Below are 23,761 nucleotides of genomic sequence, written 5' to 3'. Positions count from 1 at the left end.
ATACATTGCTAGCAAAACTGCAAGCCCAACAAGGACTTTTTATCAAACTTCACACCCAGAGATGGAGCAGCTTTGTCATTTGAGGAAAAGTTAAAGAAGTTAAGAATAAATTGTACTGATTAATAATTGGTTTTTTATTTCACCTTGACACCACAATTTCACATAGCTCAATATAAGTATAAACAGAATAATTGTATTCTTCTAATTACCAGTACCAACTATTTAAAATAAATAATTTAGTGCATTTTACAATGGAAGAAAATTGAGCAGGTTTAAGTTATCGTAAGTGTGGCCCTGTGACACAACTCAGGTTTTTCCATGTGGCCCTTTGTAAAAATTAATTGCCCACCCCTGATATACACAGTGGCAGTTCTACACTGAATTACTCCCTGGGCGAGTCTACTTCTGAGCCTCCCCACCCGTAAAACAAACATATTTTATTTTGAAGTTTTTTTTTTTTTTATTAGAACAGTATATGCTCCAAAGTATTTTAAAAAAGCCCCCGTAATTGCAATTACAGTTGAGCTTGATATACACAACATACCGTATTTTTCAGACTATAAGTCGCGTTTTTTTTCATAGTTTGGGTGGAGGTCGACTTATACTGAGGAGCGACTTATATGTGAATTTTTTCACAAATTTTCAAAATTCCCCCAAAAAAAGTGAAACTGCGATAAACGAACTGCGATGTAGCAAGGGATTACTGTAATATGAATTTCAAGTGACGTCAGTGGCGCGGCAGTTGTTTACATACAGGACAAAGATTTGCTCACGGGATGACGAAGGGCCCCACATACTACCGGCATCATTAGCGGCTTTATTTGTAAGTGACACGGAGGACGAAGAGTTTGAAGGATTTAATAATTTGGAGTGACACAGAAGGTTTGAAAAACTATTATGGCTACACACCCGGTCCTACTCTACGGAGTTCTCTTTCACCTCCGTGGATTGAAGTCGGGGGCCGGCGCTCGGCCGGGTGGCTGTCCGGGGACGGTGGATGGGGCTCGGACATGGCTTTTACGCACGGCCGGTCCTACTCTACGGAGCTCTCTTTCACCTCCGTGGATGGAAGTCGGGGGCCGGCGCTCGGCCGGGTGGCTGTCCGGGGACGGTGGATGGGGCTCGGTCATGGCTTTTACGCACGCCCGGTCCTATTCTATGGAGCTCTCTTCCACCTCCGTGGCTGGAAGTGCCACCTCCGGGGATGGAAGTCCACGCCGCCACACGCCTGGAAGTCCACACCGGTGCTTGGGGCCATGTGGCGGTGAACTATTTGTTATAGTTATTTGATATATTTTATTTCGTGTAGCAACTTGTATATGTTTTTGTCGTTACAGTTCAGTAGCTGTTGGCTCGTTGAACTCTTGTTTTGTTAAATAAAGAGCCGTTTACCAAAGCAACGTCTTTCCTTGTACTTTGTTAACGCTATAATATAGTTATATACTAGATCTGTGGAATAACGACGAGGCTGACGTCAGGGGGCACGCGCGGCGTTGTTGACAAAGGACGAGGAATTTGATCGATGGATTTAATGATTTGGAGTGACACAGATGGTTTGATAATATTATTGCTTATATAATAGCCATTTGATATACAATTTATATATCGTTATATGGGCCTGTGGAATATTCTGAAGTACAAGTGCCGTCAGCGGCGCGCACTCGTTGTTGACATAAAGGCCGATCGGTGGATTTAATGAATTGGAGTGACACAGATGGTTTTATAAACATGTTATTTATGTAATAGTTATTTGAATAACTCTGAATGTTATGTCACGCCCATTCTCAGCTCATCGTTTGTGTTTATGTCACATAAACACATGTGTTTATGTTATGTCGTGTGTGTGTATGTTAGCATACCTATCGTTTAGCCTTTTGTTGCTCGTTCACGTCTGTTCTTGGTGTTGGATTTTGTCTAATAAATTTCCCCCAAAATGCGACTTATACTCCGGAGCGACTTATATATGTTTTTTTCACGTTATTGTGCATTTTATGGCTAATGCGACCTATATTCTGGAGCGACTTTTAGTCCAAAAAATACGGTACATTCTGATATTTCAAAGTCTTATGGTCATACATTTACTGCATGTTACGAGTAAACTATTAAGTGTTGCTTCAGTTAGTGAAATAAATAAACGAAGTGCAGCGAACTGTCTGGAACTGGCAGCTACAGCTCGTTGAAGATTCGCTAACTTGCAGTTAATTTGAAGGACTGTAAGCTATCAGGTGTTTGCTTGCTTAATATATTACATTATTTGCCCCAATGGTATAAGTTTAATTTTTCCACGAGTCTGAGAATTATAGTCTGTGTGTGGGGTGGAGTAGGCATAGTGCTTACAAATGCTGCTCTCCGCCCTGCTCACACATACAGAGCACCGTGTGCAGAGTGATAGCTCCGCTGGAGCAGAAAAAAACTGTAGACTATGACATTTTTTTTGTCCTGCAGCCCTGGCTGCTAAACGTTTGTGCATGTTTGGGACAACCTACCTCTGTGTACAAATGTTCTTAGAAATGAATATCAATAAAACAAAAATGCGTTCAAGGCTCACAAACAAGCACTTAAATGACATTCTGAAAGTGACAGCTAGTCAGGACACGGCACCTGGTATTGATGCATTTGTACAGGCCAAAAGATCCCAAGTATCAGGAACAAAAACAAGTCCAGAATAGTCTAATTACTGTCTTTAAAATGCTGTCTTAGATACTGTTTGCGTTGAAAAAATATAGCTCTGTGAAGATGAATCCTTACTGTGGTGATTAAAAAAGTGTGCAGTTTGTTAGTAAAGTCACTACAAAAAGTATGGTGGATTTCTACTGTTCATGCAACTCCATGAATGTTCAATATGTATTGATTGTGTATGTATTTCATGTATGAAGTTTCCACATTTACAGGACACGTGAATACTTTCTTCTTTACACATTTAATAGCACTCTTCTTAGTTTGTAAAGTGTAGGCAGGGAGTAAATTTAGATTTTATATGCATATGTGTAAATGGTTTAAAAATTCCTTTCTTTATAAATCTCGTTTAATCTTAAAGTGCATTACTGTTAATGTTTTAAGTTATGTTAATGTAATGCTATTCATGTTTTGTAAAAGGAATGTTATTAAATGTTCATTAAATTTAAAATGTTTCCTAATGTTCTTGTGCTTCTTTACACCAAAAAAAAAAAAAGGAAAGACATTATATTTTGGTTATTTATAGCAGAGTATGGTATAACGTTAATGGTCCGGCCCACTTGGCATCTACCAAGGCCGTATGTGGCCCACAATGTGTAATGAGTTTGACACCCCTGGTCTAAGCAATTATGAACAAACAACACAGTAAGTGGTTTTGGATCTTTTACAATGCATTTTGAAAATATATTAAATTGTAATTGTTTTAAAAAATACATTCTAATATTAGATTGTGAATGTGTATAGAATATTGGAATTACAGACATAATTTAAGATACTATAATTCTAACTATAAATGTTTCCTCTGTTTAGCAATTGCTGTCTGGTGGCAAAATAACAAAAACCAAATCTAGTATGCCAGTATTTCACTGAGCAAACACCAGGGAAAGCCAAGTGCAGTATCGGCAATGGACTGGTGAGCATGGGAGTGGAAAAAGGCAAAACGAAAAACACGACCAGGTGCCATCACCTCCAAACTTACAAGGATGCACATAAATAAAAAGAGGAAGCAGCTGCATCCACAGCAAAACTTTGCAGTTCGACTGTTATTTAATATGTATATGTTGTATTTTTTATATTTATTTGTATTGTTGAATTAATATTTATTCATGCCACATTTCTTTTGTTTACATGTATAGTTTATACTTATGTTCAACAATCAAAGAATATTTGATTGACTTTTTTAAATTACATGTTTTATATATGTCATACTTAACTCAATTTATTGATTTGTGTGTTGAATAAATGCAAGTTCAGAGATGTTGTGCACCCTCTTATTATTAGTGACATTTTAGCATGCAAATAAAGCACACAACTTCAATCTAACAGTCGGCCAAAAATATCGGCAGCTTGTATCGATCATCGGTTGACCCTGACAGCTAAATATTGGTATCAGTTATAGAAAACCCCATATTAGTCGATCCTTAATCATGACAACCCTATTTACACGTGTAAAAACACTGGCTCTGATTGGCTACCATAATGCTGCCTTAGCCAATCGCGCATTGACTTGAGACGTTAACACGGAAATTCCTCACTAGCCTCAAGCTAGTTCGCCAAGCCTGCAGCTGAAGGGGGTGCTAAATTGTCAATTACCCACACAGTGATATGACAACTAACAGAAAACCGCTTTGCGGCGCAAAACTTTTTTTTTTTCTTGTGCTGCCCCCCACGTGACATAAAAAAAATCCAGTCTGGGCCACCCATGTAAAAAACTGCCACTGACTACAATAGTTTTCAGGGTGCATCTTATCCAACTTAAATCAGAACTGCAATCACACTGGCTGACTGGTAAAGTAGGAGAAAGCAGCTTTATGACTTGTCCGTTTTGTTTTACAGCTATGCAATGCCGCCCCTATGTGTTAGATTTAAGAACTGCAAGTGAATTAAAGTAGATACCCTCTTTTTTTGCATGATATTGAGGGACAAATCTAACAAAATACATCGTTGTAGAAAAGCACAGCAACTGCAGCATTTTTTTGGAAGGGGGGAACAAAAGAGACCACATGTGATAATTTTATTATAAAGTTGTAGCATATCATCATGAATGCCAATATTGATCATTTTGTTGTCATAATATCTGTTACAAGCACATATTTTCCATATTTTTCAAAAAAACATATAGAATGTGGAGACACTGCAAATACACGTCATGTGACTGGAGTGTACTCACAATCCTGAGTCATGTCATAATGGAGTTGTGAAATTTGGAAACAGCCTACCTTTATTGTTACATTGGTTGCTGAAGCTGGCTTGACCATGTGTCTTGAGGTGACTTGTGATGTAGGCAGCACTTAGCATTTTGCCACAAATGTTACAGGTGACTTTGCCTTCATGTCTGATCATGTGAGAACGTAGACGGTCTTTGGTAGCAAAGGCAGACGTACAGGCCTAAAATAAACAAAAATAAATTACTCATAATTTCAAACGCAAAGAAAATATTTCTTGAGTGGAGAAAACATACTTCTCTTAAACAAGTTATGTTTAGCAATCAGTAACATCAAAATAAATACATACATCATTTGACTATTTTAACACTGCTGATTATATGCAAAGCAATGGTACAATGACAAAAGTGAACTGATTCAAGAGAAATCAAGATGAATTAAAACTAACTAATCAAAGCTAAATGGAAGGAAATTGAATCTGGGTGACTAGTTGTGTGAATTCCCAATACAGCTCTAATTAAACTGAGCAAGTGGTCAGAACGCATAAACTTCCATTCACTACAAAAGTCCGAACGTTTGGACAATTTCTCAGGCTAAGAAATAAGAAAAAGTGTATCCAATTGCTTTCATAGTATAGAGGCCCATTATGTACATATGTCATGTTAAATGTGATATATGTAGTGTTGACATCAGTTACCGTCACTTGGCACTTGAAAGGCCTCTCTGAGGAATGGACATGCTTGACATGACAGCTTAGGTGATCAGGCCTGAACAGAATGATGGAGACATTGAAAACAATTACGTGATCTACAGTTTTAATAAACAGTAGCAACTCTGGATTGACATGCATTTGCATAAAAAAACCTGGAATTTGAACCTGGGTGTGTCAACCTTTTCCAACAACTGTCAGTGCTTAAATTGACCAGTTTGTATGTTAAAATTTGAATAAAGTATGGTATGGCCAGTTTGAATTTATGAGTTAGTCTGGTGAATTGTTAGTTCAGAGGTCAAACATCACTACATACACAAATACAATTTTATTGATACTAGTAACATGATGGAATGAAAACTTGATATAATTTTGTAGCTCACATACATAACTGTTTGATATTTTTTTATTCCATTTTTTCATTAAAAGGAGAATAACCTAGCCAAGTGTTTTGACATATACCCACCATTATCAAATGTGACCAAACTCTCATCTTAGTCATTTTAAATACATTTCATGTGTTTTTTAAATTGAAAATTCAGTATGGGTCCCTTTATTCTTTTTTGTTTTAAGAACATTTTAATTTTATTTTTTTGTTGCTCCGTGCCTGAAAAGATTTATTTTCGTAAAACTGTAAAAATACTGTTGTGTTGTATGTGTAAGTGATATTATTTTGGCCGTGATAGCGCATGATCTGAAATTTTGAGATTATTTCATCTCTCTACATGTACCCATTTTTCTGTGTATTATATTAAAACTGGGGTGGCACGCTTGGGCACTGGTTAGCACGTCGCCTAACAGTACAGAGGTGCGTGGTTCAATTCCTGCTCGGGCCTTCCTGTGTGGAGTCTGCATGTTCTCCCAGAATCTATGCGAATTTCCTTTGGATACTCTGGCCCCTCCCGCATTCCAAAACCATGCAAGGTAGGCCGATTGAACACTCTAAATTATCCTGAGGTGTGATTGAGAGTATCAATGCTTGTTTGTCTATGAGTGCCCTGCAATTGGCTGGCAACCAGCTCAGGATGTCCTCCACCTACTGCCAAAGTCAGCTTGGAGAGGCTCCAGCACAACTGCGACCCTCGTGAGAAGCGGTTCAGATAATGGATGGATGGATGGATATTAAAACTCATGTATATTACAATCATACAGTCTTACTGGCACTTGCTGTCCTTTTGGTTAATATGATCAAATGTGTTTGTATGTTTATTTATACAAACAAATAACAACTACATACCTGGAGAATCCTTTCCCACATACAGAACAAATATAAGGCTTGTGAACACCACCATCATGGGAGCGTGCATGATATGTCATTCGATCCTTCCTCTTGAACCTCTGACGACAGATGGGACACTCAAATGGCTTTTCATCAGAGTGTGACAACTTGTGGCGGTTCAGGTGATAGACATCCCTGAAAGCCTTCCCACACATATCACAGCCATGATTCTTTTTCACAGGTTTGGGGGGCTTCTTAGGAATGTTCTGCTGCTGTTGGTGTTGCATCGAGGTCATGATACTCGTGCCTGTCGCAGTTGATGTGGTGGCTGTTGTCAAAATGCCAGCTACAGTAGTAATGTATGAAGGGTTTCCACTGTTATCTCGAGGTAAAGTGGATATGATTGGCACCATGGTGGGAGCTGCTTGCGTCTTCTTTGGCCGCGATACCATCTTAATGCCGGTGTGGCATGACTCGTGCCGCCGCAGGTGGTAGCTGTCCCGGAAAGCCTTGTTGCAATAGCCACAAATAAATGGAGTCTTTGATTTAGGCTCTTTTTTGACCACAGCAAGTCCTCCACCACCTCCTGCCCCAGTGCCACTGGCCACATTGTCTTTGAGAAGTTCTGCAGCGCTGACTGGTGGTTTTTGATCCAACACTATGGGCAGCACTGGTTTCTGATCAGGCGGCTCTGATCCAGAAGTGAGCAACGGCAAGAGGCTGTTCCCGGCTAATTGGTGCTGGTGGTGGAGTGCCTCGTTAGCCTGCTACAATGGGAAAAACAGAGCAGGAGAATAGCTTTTGAGTAAAAATACTACATCAAGGATTTTTGCATCCAACTGACAAAAGTATCAGAATCTAATCATCCAGGTAAATAGGTGAAGTGCACAGTTACCAATCATTCTGACAAAGGGTGTTCAGTATTCATCAACAAAAATAGCACGAAAATTTTCATGTTTCCCCAGACCAAATCGAGCACATTAGTTGGAAATGTTTCATTACAGAGGAGATTGGGGCACGAAGAAAATAAACCACTGCCGCCAAGTGGAATCTGGTGAATAATATTGATTAGATGGATGTGTGGTGTGTCAATGCGGGAGAAAAAAACCAGTACAGAGCTGAGAAAGAAGATGGGAGTGGAGGCCATAGTGGATGTGGTGAGGAGAGGCAGACTGCGATGCTACGGACATGTAGTGAGGAAGGACGAGAACGACTGGGTGAAGAAAGTTATGTCGTATAACGTAGAGGGATCAAGACCCAGTGGCCGACCTAAAAAGACCTGGCAGACGACCGTGTCAGCCGACATGAAGACACTCGGCATCAACCACGAGATAGCCATGGACCGTTCCCGGTGGAAGAAAGCCATATCAAGAACCCAGTCCAACCCAGCGACGCCTGGAAAACGGACTTTAAACCGATGATGATGATGATGAATAATGCAGTGTCCCCAGTTAGCCCTGTACGGTGGTACCTCTACTCACGAACTTAATTGGTTCCACGATCGAGTTTGTAAGTAGAAGCAACATTTTCTATAGGAATCAATGTAAAAGCAAATAATGCATGCTGGACATTACATTATTAATATTAAAAGTCTTTATCCAAGCCTAAAACAAACAATGCGGCCCAGCCTCACCCCAGACTCCACCTCCAGTGGCCCCCAGGTAAATTGAGTTTGAGACCCCTGGTGTAGATTAATCCAAACTAATTAAAGTGTCTGCAGAGAATGCTCAAAAAATGGTCAGGAAACCACACAATTTATCATAGCCAATGCCAAGCAAGAATGCCATTTTTAAACAATTTTATAACATGAAATGTTTTTTCACTACCCTGTGATAATACATACGAGTTGTGATGTTACAAAAATGTGATAAAATGTTTTAATACGATTTCTCTTCTGTTACAAATTAATTCCAAAAATCATGGTGCGAGGGATTGATTTTTGTGTATTGTGAGGTAGTGATAATGCAGAGGAACAGAAGGGCAATTTAAAGAAAAAAAAATATATATGCAAACTAAAAACAAAGAACTTTCCAAACCAAAGCACGGGAACAAAGCTGACAGACAATAAACAAAGCACTTGCAAGATTGCTCAGCACAAGCTTTTAACACAATCTGTACAGAGGACATCTTAAGTCTGCAGCTGCTGCCAGGCATTGTCCAATTGGTCATGGCAGATTCCCAATGGGATAGACAGAACAGACGGTGGGAGCTTTTATGAATATTTTTGCAAGAATGAAACAAGAAATTGACGTTCAAACTAGCTGGTATACAACTGCTCAAAAATGTGGCGATTGAGAAATACTTGTTTTTTTTCTGTAATTACCGTAGGGCAGGGTTAAAGAGCTGACCCTTGGCTTTTCAGGTTCAGCCAAGCATCCCAACACGGTCAGCCAAGCAGGGGAGATGCAGTTTGAGGGGGTGGGGCCGGTACCCAATGTGCTCAGTTTTACCCCACTGTGTTCTTTTATGTACAACCCTGATGCGCTTGCAAGCTTAATGGGGTGGAGAACGTTCAGCTGCCACCCGTATACCTACTTAGGACAAGGGGCCCCGCTATCGTGGCGGAGCGAGTCCAGGGCTGTCACACATTGTCAAATTGCTTTTAGTTGCCACACAGCAGAATGTTGACAAGAATCATTACTGCAATTACCATTGTCCAAGTATATTCAAACAGGACTGAGAAAACCAAAGCCTGCCCTCTCAACATGGTCCTCTCATGCTTTTGATGCAAATTTGCTGTGTAGGATGAAATCCCTCTTTCGAGAAAAATTACCCCAAAAAATAACATATCAGCACTGTCCAATGATTGCTGTCTAAGGGCGGCACAATACAGTATAGTGAAAAACATATGATAATGGTCCGTGCAATGTGCTCAGTGCAAAACCGTACGATAAATTAATACTTTCACATGGTATTGCATGCATTGTTGCACGTGTTAAGTGTTTACCCACCGACCAAACAGATGCAACCTTAAATGCGCATCAACCACACCCTCATAGATACTGGTCTCCTATAAGTACCCAGTGAGCAGTTCCACGGCCGTGGTCAGAGCAAAAGCAATGGCAGATGCCGAAATGGAGCAAATAAAACAAAAACAATGAAATTTTGCCAGAAAAGTATAGCGCATCTGAAATATGGGACGGCTCCAGGAAAGAAGCTATTGCAGATATTACTGTGTAAAGTCATGTCAAAAAATAGAGTACGTCAAGAGGTCACACAGCAGTCATATGGAGCACAACCACAAAGAAGATATGTCAACTCCCAAAACTACTAATGCAAAACAAGTTACAAAATAGCTAATCCACACTTGAAGATTAAAGACAGTTTTGAGAATGCCACACTTTACAAGAACATTTCAGTGCTCACGTTCCGAGAGACTTTTTGGTGCCTCGGCCTCTAAAGTGAACATGCTGGTTGTGTTGGCAAAAAACAAAAACAAAAAAAAACACAACAACAACAACACCTTGAGTAATTTTTGTGCAGTGATGCAGGTGTGCAGGGTGACTGTAAACATTAATATTAAATTAACAAAGCATAAAGGAAGAAGACTTAATTTGGACACTTCCTTTTTTTTTTAAAACACAACAAAGGCACACACATGTGTGTACGTGTCTATATATACACACACACACATATAGCACATATATATAACAACACTTGTTATGTATGTATATATATATTTTATATATATTTAAAAGATATACTTTTATATATATATATATATATAAAGATCAACGTGTCAACACTAATATTTTGTGACATGAGACTGCAAAAAAGCACAAACCAGAAATGTTAAAAAAAAAGTTTGTCTTGCACAGTCGAGTCATTGCAAATGTTAACTTGATTGTTTGTTGTTTTATAAGTCCATGCAGGCTGGGCGTACCATTGATGTGTATATATATATATATATATATATATATATATATATATATATAGATATAGATGTATGTATGTATATATACGTACTTACACACATATACACACACACACACACACACTCGGTAATTTTTGGACTATGAGTCGCTCCGGAGTATAAGTCGCACCAGCCATAAAATGCCCCAAAAAGTGAAAAAAACATATACGTAAGTCGCTCCGGAGTATAAGTCGCATTTTGGGGGGCAACTGATTCGACAAAATCCCACATCATGAACGAGCAACAACAGGCTAAACGATAGCAACAACAGGCTAAATGATAGGTATGCTAACGTGACAAACACAAACAAAGAGCTGAGAACGGGCCTGACGTAACATATAGAGTTATTAAAGAGAAGTATTACATAAATAACACGTTTATAAAACCATCGGTGTCACTCCAATTCATTAAATCATCGATCGTTCTTTGTCAACAATGTGTGCGCGCGGCTGAAGGCGCTTGCAATTCAAAATATTCCACAGACCCTTATAACGATATATAAATTATATTTCAAATAACTATTATATAAGCAATATTATCAAACCATCTGTGCACTTTAAATCATTACATCCATCGATCAAATTCCTCGTCCTTTGTCAACAACGCCGCGGGTGCGTCCTGACGTCAGCCTCGTCGTTATTCCACAGATCTACTATATAACTATATTGTAGCATTAACAAAGTACAAGGAAAGACGTGTGTTTGGTAAACGGCTCTTTATTTAACAAAACAAACTTCCAAGCATGTGGCGGCGTGGACTTCCAGCCGCCGATGTGGAAGAGAGCGCCATAAAATAGGACCGGCCGTGCGTAAAAGCCATGTCCGAGCCCGATGCACCGTCCGCAGACAGCCACCCGGCCGAGCGCCGGCCCTTGACTTCGATCCACGGAGGTGAACGAGAGCTCAGTAGAGTAGGACCGGGCGTCCGTAAAAGCCATAACAGTTTTTCAAACCTTCTATGTCACTCCAAATCCTTAATTCCTTCAATTTCTGCGTCCTCCATGTCACTGAGAAACAAAGCCGCTAATGATGCCGGAAGTATGTACGTGGGTACGTTTGTCCTTTATGTAAACAACCGCCGCGCCGCGCCACTGACGTCACTTGAAATTCAAATTACAGTAATGCTTTGGTATACATCACGCTTCTCCAAACTTTTTTTCTGCTGCTCGATTACTGTTTTCGGCTGCATATTTTACAACTTGAAGTTTGTTACCTGCAAAATGTGAGTTTCTTTTTGGTGCCATTTTTCTTAAGCCCTTCCCATTTAGAGCGCCCTCATCCAGTTTCGTCTGAATATATTTCTTTTTTCAGATGTAGTTTTTTTGTTTTGTTTATTTGGTTGTTTCATCAGTCAAAGTCTGCTTTATTGTCGATTTCTTCATATGCCAAGACACACAGAGATCGAAATTACGTTTCCACGATCCCACGGTGACAAGACATAGTACACAATAGGCATACAAGTAAACAACACAAAAAAAAACAAGACGGCACAAACAATGAATAAATAAGAGTGATGAATAGATAATAAATAAACAAATAACATAATAAATATAAGAGGAGCAAAAATGGAGCAAGTGTGCATACAGCAGACAGTGGACTTGGATATGGTAAATGACTATTCTAGCTGCAAATGTCTGGTTTTTGGTGCAATATCTACATAGGTGTATAGAGGCCCATTTCCAGCTACTATCACTCCAGTGTTCTAATGGTACAATGTGTTTGCTCATTGGCTCAGAAGGCTAATTGATGATTAGAAAACCCTTGTGCAATCATGTTCACACATCTGAAAACAGTTTAGCTCGTTACAGAAGCTACAAAACTGACCTTCCTGTGAGCAGCTTGAGTTTCTGGATCATCACATTTGTGGGGTCAATTAAACGCTCAAAATGGCCAGAAAAAGAGAACTTTCATCTGAAACTCGACAGTCTATTCTTGTTCTTAGAAATGAAGGCTATTCCATGCGAGAAATTGCTAAGAAATTGAAGATTTCCTACTACGGTGTGTACTACTCCCTTCAGAGGACAGCACAAACAGGCTCTAACCAGAGTCGAAAAAGAAGTGGGAGGCCGCGTTGCACAACTGAGCAAGAAGATAAGTACATTAGAGTCTCTAGTTTGAGAAACAGACGCCTCACAGGTCCCCAATTGGCATCTTCATTAAATAGTACCCGCAAAACACCAGTGTCAACATCTACAGTGAAGAGGCGGCTGCAGGATTCTGGGCTTCAGGGCAGAGTGGCTAAGAAAAAGCCATATCTGAGACTGGCCAACAAAAGAAAAAGATTAAGATGGGCAAAAGAACACAGACATTGGACAGAGGAAGACTGGAAAAAAGTGTTGTGGACGGATGAATCCAAGTTTGAGGTGTTTGGATCACAAAGAAGAACGTTTGTGAGACGCAGAACAAATGAAAAGATGCTGGAAGAATGCCTGACGCCATCTGTTAAGCATGGAGGTAATGTGATGGTCTGGGGTTGCTTTGGTGATGGTAAGGTGGGAGATTTGTACAGGGTAAAAGGGATTCTGAATAAGGAAGGCTATCACTCCATTTTGCAACGCCATGCCATACCCAGTGGGCAGCGCTTGATTGGAGCCAATTTCATCCTACAACAGGACAATGACCCCAAACACACCTCCAAATTGTGTGAGAACTATTTAGAGCAGAAGCAGGCAGCTGGTATTCTATCGGTAATGGAGTAGCCAGCGCAGTCACCAGATCTGAACCTCATTGAACTGTTGTGGGAGCAGCTTGACCGTATGGTACGCAAGAAGTGCCCATCCAACCAATCCAATTTGTGGGTGCTGCTTCTGGAAGCGTGGGGTGCAATTTCTCCAGATTACCTCAACAATTTAAAAGCTAGAATGCCAAAGGTCTGCAATGCCGTAATTGCTGCAAATGGAGGATTCTTTGACGAAAGCAAAGTTTGATGTAAAAAAAATCTTATTTCAAATACAAATCATTATTTCTAACCTTGTCAATGTCTTGACTCTATTTTCTATTCATTTCACAACGTTTGGTTGTGAATAAGTGTGACTTTTCATGGAAAACACAAAATTGTTTGGGTGACCCCAAACTTTTGAACGGTAGTGTGTGTGTATATATATATATATATATATATATATATATATATATATATATACACACACATACATACATACATTTTCTGTACCGCTTAGTCCCCACGGGGGTCGCGGGTGTGCTGGAGCCTATCCCAGCCGTCATCGGGCAGTAGGCAGGGGACACCCTGAACCGGTTGCCAGCCAATCGCAGGGCACACAGAGACAAATAACCATTCGCACTCGCACTCACACCTAGGGACAATTTGGAGTGCTCAATCGGCCTACCAAGCATGTTTTTGGGATGTGGGAGGAAACCGGAGTGCCCGGAGAAAACCTACGCGGGCTCGGGGAGAACATGCAAACTCCACACAGAGAGGGCCGGGGGTGGAATCGAACCCGCACCCTCCTAACTCACTAACCAACTAACCAACTAAATATATATATATATATATATATATATATATATATATATATATATATATATATATATATATATATATATATATATATATATATATATATATATATATATATATATATATATATATATATATATATATATATACACACAGTCAAACCCGGTTCTCGAACAAATCGGAATTCTAACGAGATTTTTGCTTCGGTTGTTGAACAAATTTCGGAGGTCGAACCTCGCGAGATAAGCTGAGAGGACCCGAGAAAACCTGCCAGCGCGGTCCGGATGCCGACTGACTCCATTGTTATTGTATTTTTGTTACTTTGAGGATTGTATTAACCCCTAATCATGCCTCAAAGAAAGCAAGTGGGAACCGTAAAGCCATACTAAAACACAAAGTCGCTCTTAAAGCAATGCGACAGTGAGTGCCCGGCGCGCTGCGGTTGCGCGATCGGACCAAATTAAGCTCCCTGCGCAATGAGGTCCACTTAAATTTTGGGAAGTACATCAGGACTTTAAAAATATTTTCTAAATTTCAGCGACGGCTCTGTCACAATAATGCGACCAGCGCGGTGCCGTTGCGCGTTCGGCGGGGCGCTACGGTTGCGCGTTTGGCGGTGCGCTGCAGTTGCACGATCGGACAAAAATGCACAAATGAAAAAATGCTTTAAAAAGGCGTTTATTTTAGTCTTGGAACGGATTAATTTTTTTTCCATTAATTGTAATGGGAAAAATAGATTTGGAATTCGACGATTCACTTCTTGAACCGCCTTCTGGAACGGATTGTGGTCGAAAACAGGTTTGACTGTATATCGAAATCCGCGAAGTAGAAACAATTTAAATATACATATATTATTTAGAAATTTAAACACCATTCTATTGAAATTCTCAACACATGGTGTTTCTTGTTGGCCGCGAGAGGGCATGGATGTATTGCAAGTCATTTAGAAGTGTGGTTTATCCTTTCCAAACAATGCAATGTGCCTACCTTCAGAAGTACCACACTACACTAACCCGGGGGACAATAGCGAAACCAAAGTGTGTCACGGTTGCGTATGAATCACCTGTTGCATTGTGGTCCAGTACACAATATTAAAGGTTGTTAAACCATCCCCAATACTTTTATGCTACGTAAACTTTTCCCATTGCCTTAATAACCATTCCCGCACCGCTCTGTGCAGGTATTGTACCTTTACAGTAATTAGAAGAACAAACACGATATTGTCATGTGTCCCGGCTCCGGAAGAAGCACTGGTGCAGCTTCTTCAGTCGCGTGCGGCCGGCTGGCGCCTCCAGCGCTTGAACTCAGTCATGTTCGCAGTGACGCACATTGCTCTGAGGCATCAGGGCTCATTGCCACTGTACCGACTCCTGGATGGCAGTGCTTTTTTCCTAGATACGCGGCAGCGAGCCTCCTTGTCCTCAGTGTAGCACATTGGTCAGAGGCACGCCCCATGCTATCAGCGTGTAGTTAAACACCGTTCTCCCGTCACTTATAAACCCGCAAAGTAGGTGAAAGGTGAAGCACTAAGTGGCGATGGATTACTGTGGACACACCCACACATACATATTTTAGGGGCGTAACCAAAGTTCAAAGTACTTTGGTTCAACTGCTCCTTCTGTCATCCTTAACCGCGGTTTGGCCGTGCACGTCCTAATTCCGAGGAGCACTTGAATGTAGCACTCGAGTTGACGACAATGACAAACAAACCCAAACGAGCAGCACTCCCAGCCATATTCGGGTCGGCCGTGTGGAGACATTTTGGATTTCCAAATGAGATGACAGAGGATGGTGGTTGCGTTGTTACCGGAACGCAAGTTATTTGTTGTTTGTGTCCAATGAAACAGTCTGTGGGAGAGAACAGTAACATGTCAAACATGCTAGCGCATATGAGGGGATATCACGCCGGCACCGAGCTCACTCAGCTCCATGGAGCAGTGAAACCACAACAGCAGCCAAATATTCAAAAGGCTTTCAAAGTGAAACTTGGTTTGAAATCAGAGGGTGCAAAAGCAATAACTAACGCCAGCCAATTTCCCCATTTTGTTTGATTAGAAGTCAGCAGTCTAACTATGTGTTAAAAACAAAAAAACAAGTTTCAACATATTAGTTTGGACTCGAGATGTGCATGAAATTATGCTACAATTTGAAGACCTGCAAGTCACAAACCTAATTACCGTATTTGCCGGTGTATTGGTCGACCTTTTTCGATCCAAAATCGACCGAAAAAAATCGACCTCGACTTATACACCGAGTCATAAAATTTAACTTCGTATTCATCGCTTCAAATGTGATGGTAACCAAGGCCGTTTCTCATGCATCTCATTGTGCGTTGCACTTAGAAAATTTGAACCGGGCGGCGTGCGCGAGTGCGCGGCCCGCTGGAAGTCGAATGAGGCGCCGCCACCACCTCCGCGGTGCTTATAAACAGCCGATCCGCTCGGCGGGGGCTATTTTCGGCCACTTGGCTCGTGCGCACGGCCTCCCGGATGTGCCGGGCGGGTGCGCGAGCTCGCCGGCCGCTGGAAGTCGAATGAGACGCCGCGACCACCTCCGCGGTGCTTATAAACAGCCGATCCGCTCGGCGGGGGCTATTTTCGGCCACTTGGCTCGTGCGCACGGCCTCCCGGATGTGCCGGGCGGGTGCGCGAGCTCGCCGGCCGCTGGAAGTCGAATGAGGCGCCGCCACCACCTCCGCGGTGCTTATAAACAGCCGATCCGCTCGGCGGGGGCTATTTTCGGCCACTTGGCTCGTGCGCACGGCCTCCCGGATGTGCCGGGCGGGTGCGCGAGCTCGCCGGCCGCTGGAAGTCGAATGAGGCGCCGCCACCACCTCCGCGGTGCTTATAAACAGCCGATCCGCTCGGCGGGGGCTATTTTCGGCCACTTGGCTCGTGCGCACGGCCTCCCGGATGTGCCGGGCGGGTGCGCGAGCTCGCCGGCCGCTGGAAGTCGAATGAGACGCCGCGACCACCTCCGTGGTGCTTATAAACAGCCGATCCGCTCGGCGGGGGCTATTTTCGGCCACTTGGCTCGTGCGCACGGCCTCCCGGATGTGCCGGGCGGGTGCGCGAGCTCGCCGGCCGCTGGAAGTCCAATGAGGCGCCGCGATCTCCTCCGCGGTGCTTATAAAGTGCCGATCCGCTCGGCTTGGAGCTATTTCCAGCCTCCCGTTGGTGCCGGGTGGCGTGCGCGAGCTCGCCGGCCGCGATCTCCTCCGCGGTGCTTATAAACAGCCGCATGCGCACGGCCTCCCGGAATTTGAACACATTTCGTCAATAAATTTCGCATATTGAATTTTGAAGTTTAATATAATGCAACAATTGAGCTCGACTTATACAAAGGATATATCATAAAATCGTAAATTTCCGTCGAATTTTAGGGGGTCGACTTATACACCGAGTCGACCTGTACACCGGCAAATACGGTATGTACTATATTTTACACATCTTTTTTGACAATGTGTGGTAGCTGACAATGTCAAGTGACAAGAGAAGTCAGTAGAAGATAATATATTCCATCAAGCAATGCAAATTTAGTGTAATTAGCCAGGACCATAGTTTATTTATCTTCAAATGTAGTACTTCCCTCTCTGCATTATAACGATCTGTAACGTAACCTGCAAAAAGTCTCCATTGATAACTTGAGTCTTGGTGAATAAACATCAATATTTCATATTACAGAAAAGCGTTCCGTTTGATGTCATGGCCTTCACAAATGAGATTCGCGTTCGCTCTTGCTATTGAGACTATGCTCCTGCGGTTTGTGGTCACTGGTAACATCCGAAAGTTTGCAATGGTTGTGGTTCAGCTTTTCGCAAGGGATCCGCGTGCTACCGATTCTCGCTTTTGCTTTCCTTAATCAGCTAACTTGTGGTAAACGCACTTTACACAATGCCTCCTGCATGGGCGTACGCACATCAACGATACTAAATCACTGCCCGAAATCAGTTTAGTCGGCTGTGAAGGAGATTGCTGCAGTGCTCAGGAGAAAAGAAGCCTGCTGCGCTAAACGAATAGCCGACACGTTTAGCATGGCTACATAGAAAAGCGATGGCTCGGGCTAGAGTTAGCGCGCGCGCAACAGTACCGCAGTGGATATTTCAAATAAATTCGTCCTTTAAATATACCAAGATGATTAAAGTCCAGTGTCGTTAAACCTACTTAAATGAGGTGGTATTTAGGTAATCGGTGCACCAAACAGATGTAGCTTTCGTCTTCAATACAGTAGTTTGCAGCTGGATGAGCTAGCTAGAAAGCTAATGCTAACACCTTTGTTTTGCTGGGCAAACTCTATTTCAATTTCAAATAGCATTACAAACACAATTTCATGACCAACATCATTTGCGTGGTTCAAAGATGAGCATGCATTTTCTCAGACATGCACAGGTGCCGTGTTACTTACTTGAAATAAAAACGTACTCCAGCTGGGTTCCATTGCAACTCTTACGCTAAAACCTGCAGGAAACCAAGGAGGAATCCTCAACAAAGCAGCCAGCTAAACATAGCACCAACTTCCTGTCATCCCGCGGGCTGCACCAAATAAAATTGACCAGCTCTCCTGAATTCAACAAATAATGTAACAGAGGTAACATTATTGTTTTGGCCTCTTGTTGACAGAACATTAATTCCCACCTTAATATTGAATTAGGGTGGCTTTTTTACTAGACGAAAATGTTTGCGATATCTATCCGCTACTAAAAATTCAGCATTACTAAATATGTAAACATTTTTGAGTTTTAATATTTGAAAAGTCAAGATTAAAATAGAATGTAAACAGGTTTGTGACCATCCTCTGCCATATAGAGAAATTGCCATGATTTAAAACGGCACTGTAAAAATATTAGGTGCGACTTTCAGTCGGATACATTTGGTGATTTAAAACGGCACTGTAAAAATATTAGGTGCGACTTTCGGTCTGATACATTCGGTAATTCTGCTGTATTTATAACAGGGTTTCAACAGTTTGGGATGTTTCATCATAGTTATAGTTTTTATTTCGTTTTGTTTTGAAAGAAAGTTTCTTAGTTGTTATTTGTTTTGTTTTGTTTTGTTTTAATTTTAGTTTGATTAGTTTTAGTTTTAATTCACACATCCATTTACTGAACTCTTCTCACGAGGGTCGTGAGCAGAAGACTGAACACCCTGAACGATTTCTTTAATACAGTGAATATTTGTTGAGATGAGTGAAAGCTTTTTTTAAAAGGTCAAAGCTTGAACTTTCTTCTCTACGGGGATGCACAGGAATACTGAAGTAAATATGTAAAATGAACTCCAAAATGTCATACATGATATTAACTGAGATTGTATAAAACAAAAATGAAAGACGTTTTGGCTGTAGTTAGTTTTAGTTACTTTATAAAGGTAAGATGTCGTTTCAATAAGTTTTCTTTTGTAACACATATGTTTTGATTTTATTTTGTCAACAAAAATGGTTTTTCCTGTTTTATTTTTAATTATTCCATTAGTTTTTTTTTGTCAACTATAGCAACCTTGATTTAGAATGGAGCAAATTGCACCCACGGTAATGAACATTGTCAAGTTAATGCTTCTCTGACAGCATCAATCAAGCTATGCACTCGCATCGAGGTGTCAAACTCATTTTCGTCGAGGGCCACATCAGAATAATGGTTGCCCTCAAAAGGCAAAACATAAACAAAAACAATAAACAAAAATTCCATGAACCCAATCCATTCATCTATACTGCTTGTCCTCATTAGGATTACTGGTGTTCTGGAGCCTATACCAGCTGACTTCAGGTGAGAGGATGTGGCTCAGGCAGTAGTGTGGGTTGGTTAATAACCGGAGGGTCGGCAGTTCGATCCCAGCTCTGTCACAGTCACATGTCGTTGTGTCCTTCGGCAAGACACTTCACACACCTTGCCTCTAGGTCGTCATTGTAAATGAGAAAGTTTTCAAAATTGGCTTGCCTGGTAAAACAATGAATTTAAAAAAAAAAAAAGGTGATCCTGAATTGGTTGCAGGCCAGAGACATTATATACACAACTTGTTCCCATGGGGGTCATGGGCGTGCTGGATCCTATTCCAGCAATCATCGGGCAGTAGTCAGGGGACACCCTGAACCGATTGCCATCCAATCGCAGGGCACACAGAGACAAACAACTCTCCGCACTCACACTCACACCTATGGGCAATTTGGAGTGCTCAATCGGCCTGCCAAGCATGTTTTTGGGATGTGGGAGGAAACCAGAATGCCTGGAGAAAACACACGCGGGCACGGGTAGAACATGCAAACGCCACACAGTGAGGGCCGGAGGTGGAATCGAACCAGCATCCTCCTCACTGTGAGGCGGATGTGCTAACTAGTGCGCAGAGGCAACCAGTGTAATGTAAAATAAAAGTTATTTAAATTTGAACGTAATTATTATCCAGGTTATGAATATTCCATATGCATTTCCACATATATAAAAATGTCTGACAATATCTTGCGTGTTATGCCGTGATTATAACATAGTAACTCTTTTTTTTTTTAATTTGTCAGGTCATAAAACCTACATTAAAGTTAAAGTTAAAGTCCCAATGATTGTCACACACACAACTGGGTGCGGTGAAATTTGTCTCTGCATTTAACCCATCCCCAAAGGGAGTAGTGGGCAGCAGCGGTGCCGCGCCCAGGAATTATTTGGTGATCTAACCCCTCAATTCCAACCCTTAACGCTGAGTGCCAAGCAGGGAGGCAATGGGTCCCATTTTTATAGTCTTTGGTATGACCCAGCCGGGGTTTGAACCCACAACCTTCCAGTCTCAGGGCAGACACTCTACTACTAGGCCACTGAGCTGGCACTAGGCCACTGAGCTGGCTGGAGGTACGGGTGGGATTACACCATCAATTAACTAATGTGAAAAATCAGTTCACGGACTGATCCAACTTATATTAGATTACTCACGACAATTCAAAATGAGAATCGGTAGTGTGTATGGCCTCCTCATACATGTATGCACTCTGGCATCAGCACATACTCTTGATAAATAGATGGATTTTTTTCCTGAGGAATCTTCTGGTGATTGCTGACAATTGATTGTTGTGTTACGTGTTGTTCGCCATGGCATCTCCATACTCCACCACGTGGAGTGGTAAATCCTCTGACATACATCTGTAATTTGTCCTTTAAAACAGGTACCTTCCCAAGCAAAATGAAAACGGCTAAGGTTATCCCACTGTATAAAACAGGAGATAAACATCTCTTTACAAATTATAGACCTGTTTCTCTGTTATGTCAAGTCTCTAAAATCTTGGAGAAGCTTTTCATTGTGAGACTGGATAGCTTCACTGAGATGCACAACTTGTTAACTGACAGCCAATATGGATTTAGAACAAATAGATCAAAACCTATGGCACTAATGGATTTGACAGAAGAAATAACTAACTGTATTGACAATAAGGAATATGTGGTAGGAGTATTTATTGATTTGAAAAAAGTTTTTGATACCATTGACCATAACATATTGTATAAAATGGAAAGATATGGGATGAGAGCTGTAGTATTGAGCTGGTTAAAAAGTTACATTACTAACAGACAACAGTTTGTTAAGATGGGTAATCATATATCATTATGCCTAGATATTACCTGTGGAGTCCCACAGGGGTCAGTGTTGGGCCCCCTATTATTTATTCTGTACATAAATGATATTTGTAAGGTGTCAACTATCTTCACATGTATTATTTTTGCGGACGGCACCAACATCTTCTGTTCTGGTAATAACTTAAAGATACTGTTGGAGACCATTACAACTGAATTGTCCAAACTAAAAATATGGTTTGACATTAATAAATTATCATTGAATGTAGACGAAACCAAACTGATGGTCTTTGGAAATGGATACACAGGTCCAAGTAACAATAGATAATGTCAATATTGAACAAGTTTATGAGATCAAATTTTTAGGAGTAATATTAGACAATAAATTATGTTGGAAACCTCATATAAGATACGTTAGAACCAAAGTAGCAAGGAGTATTGCAGTACTGTGCAGTGCAAAACATATTCTGGAGCAGAGAATGTTGTATACTCTGTATTGTTGTCTTGTTTTACCATATTTGACGTACTGTGTGGAGATATGGGGAAATGCATACATAAGCACTTTAAAACCATTAATTATACTACAGAAAAAGCTATGAGAATTGTACACAAGGTTGGATTTCAAGATCATACAAATAATTTGTTTTTAAAATCAAACGCTTTAAAGCTAATGGACTTATTCAAATTTAGACTGGCACAGATAATGTATCGAGCAAAGACTCAAAAACTCCCAGGGAACATTCAAAAATTATTTATTGAAAAAGATAATGGATATAATTTGAGAGGAAAAGGTAACTTTGATAAGGGGTATGCTCGCACCAATCTCAGGAGCAGGTGCATAACATCCTATGGAGTAACTGTGTGGAATGGGCTAGAAGATAAAATGAAGGAAAGCAGAAAATAGTTCCATTTAAAAAAAAAATGTATAAAGGAATGATATTTGCATTTGAGGAAAATGAAGGTGACTACTGTTAAACTTTTGGATTATAAGATGTTTTTGTTCTTTTTCTTTTGTTCTTTTGTAGTTTTAATGTTCTCACTTGGAACTAAGTGATGGATAGGGGTAGGACATGATTAGCTTCTTCCTACTCCTTTTCGAACAGTGATATATAATGTTTGTTTGTTTGTTTGTTTTTTGTTGTTTGTTTTTTATTGTTTTTATTCTTTAAATCATGTTCGAAACAAAGATTCATTCATTCATACTCCATCAGAAGTGTCACATGTGCTCAATGTGATTGACAGGGTGCCAATGGTGAGTCTGCCATTCATGATGTGTTTGGGCTGCACGGTATTGGACTGAGCAAGGACCTCACTTGTGGACGTCTGGCCCTCATACCACCCTTAATGAGTTTTGTTCCTGACTGATTGAGCAGAAACATGCATATTATTAGTGGCCTGCTAGATGTCATTTTGTACTGCTCTGGCAGTGCTGCTCCTGTTTCATCTGGCACAAAGGAGCAGATAGAGGTCCTTCTTTGGGGTTGTTGTTCTCCTACGGCCCTCCATGCTCACCTCCTGGTGTACTGGCATGTCTCTGGTTATTTCCAACATACGGTGATGGCAGACACAAGAAAGCTTCTTGCCACTGCGAGTAGAATCTTGTCTGAGCTGCACTACCTGAACAGCCACCTTATGCTACCTCGAGAGGTGAGGGCAAAGGCAAAATTCAAAAGTGACCAAAAGTCAGTCAGAAAAGATAAGGACCGGAAAATAGACTATGGCCGCCACCTGAATTCTGCATTCCTTTAGAACAGGGGTGTCAAACTCATTTTTGGTATGGCCCAGTGCGCCACTCTGATACCCACTTACAATTCAGTCTTTAGTTAATCTATTATGCATGTTTTTGGAATGTGTGAGAAAACCATGGCTCGGAGAAAACCAAGCACATGCAAGGAGAACATGCAAACTTCACACTGGAAGGCTGGAGCACAAATTTAAACTCAAGATCCACCACTGTGGGGCGAAAATGCTAACTATTTGTTCATCAAGCCACTGAAATGTTGATGTACTCTTTGTTTGTTTTTTTCAAGCAGTTTAAAAACAAATTGATATAATAATGAAGGTG

The 23,761-nt window shown here is 41.1% G+C and overlaps 1 protein-coding gene across 3 annotated transcripts in view; it reads right to left on the bottom strand.

Moving 5' to 3' along the window:
• The window catches only part of vezf1b (vascular endothelial zinc finger 1b), a 34,127-nt gene extending 15,426 nt beyond the window's left edge, over positions 1–18,701 (bottom strand). For all 3 annotated transcript variants that reach the window (XM_088380718.1, XM_088380719.1, XM_088380720.1), the window contains exons 1-4: positions 18,561–18,701; positions 6,788–7,536; positions 5,539–5,608; positions 4,896–5,064 (exon numbers count right to left, since the gene is read on the bottom strand). In XM_088380718.1, coding sequence (XP_088236844.1) covers positions 4,896–5,064; positions 5,539–5,608; positions 6,788–7,536; positions 18,561–18,593 — 1,021 coding nt within the window. In that variant the 5' untranslated portion in view covers positions 18,594–18,701. The remainder of the gene's footprint in view (positions 1–4,895; positions 5,065–5,538; positions 5,609–6,787; positions 7,537–18,560) is intronic.
• Between the last annotated feature and the right edge of the window lie 5,060 nt (positions 18,702–23,761).

The sequence above is a fragment of the Syngnathus floridae genome, chromosome 7 (assembly GCF_059516105.1).
Source record: "Syngnathus floridae isolate MCC-2025c chromosome 7, RoL_Sflo_1.0, whole genome shotgun sequence".
NCBI lineage: Eukaryota > Metazoa > Chordata > Actinopteri > Syngnathiformes > Syngnathidae > Syngnathus > Syngnathus floridae.
Note: the sequence above shows the minus strand (reverse complement) of the source record. Positions and strands in the feature narration are given on the sequence as shown.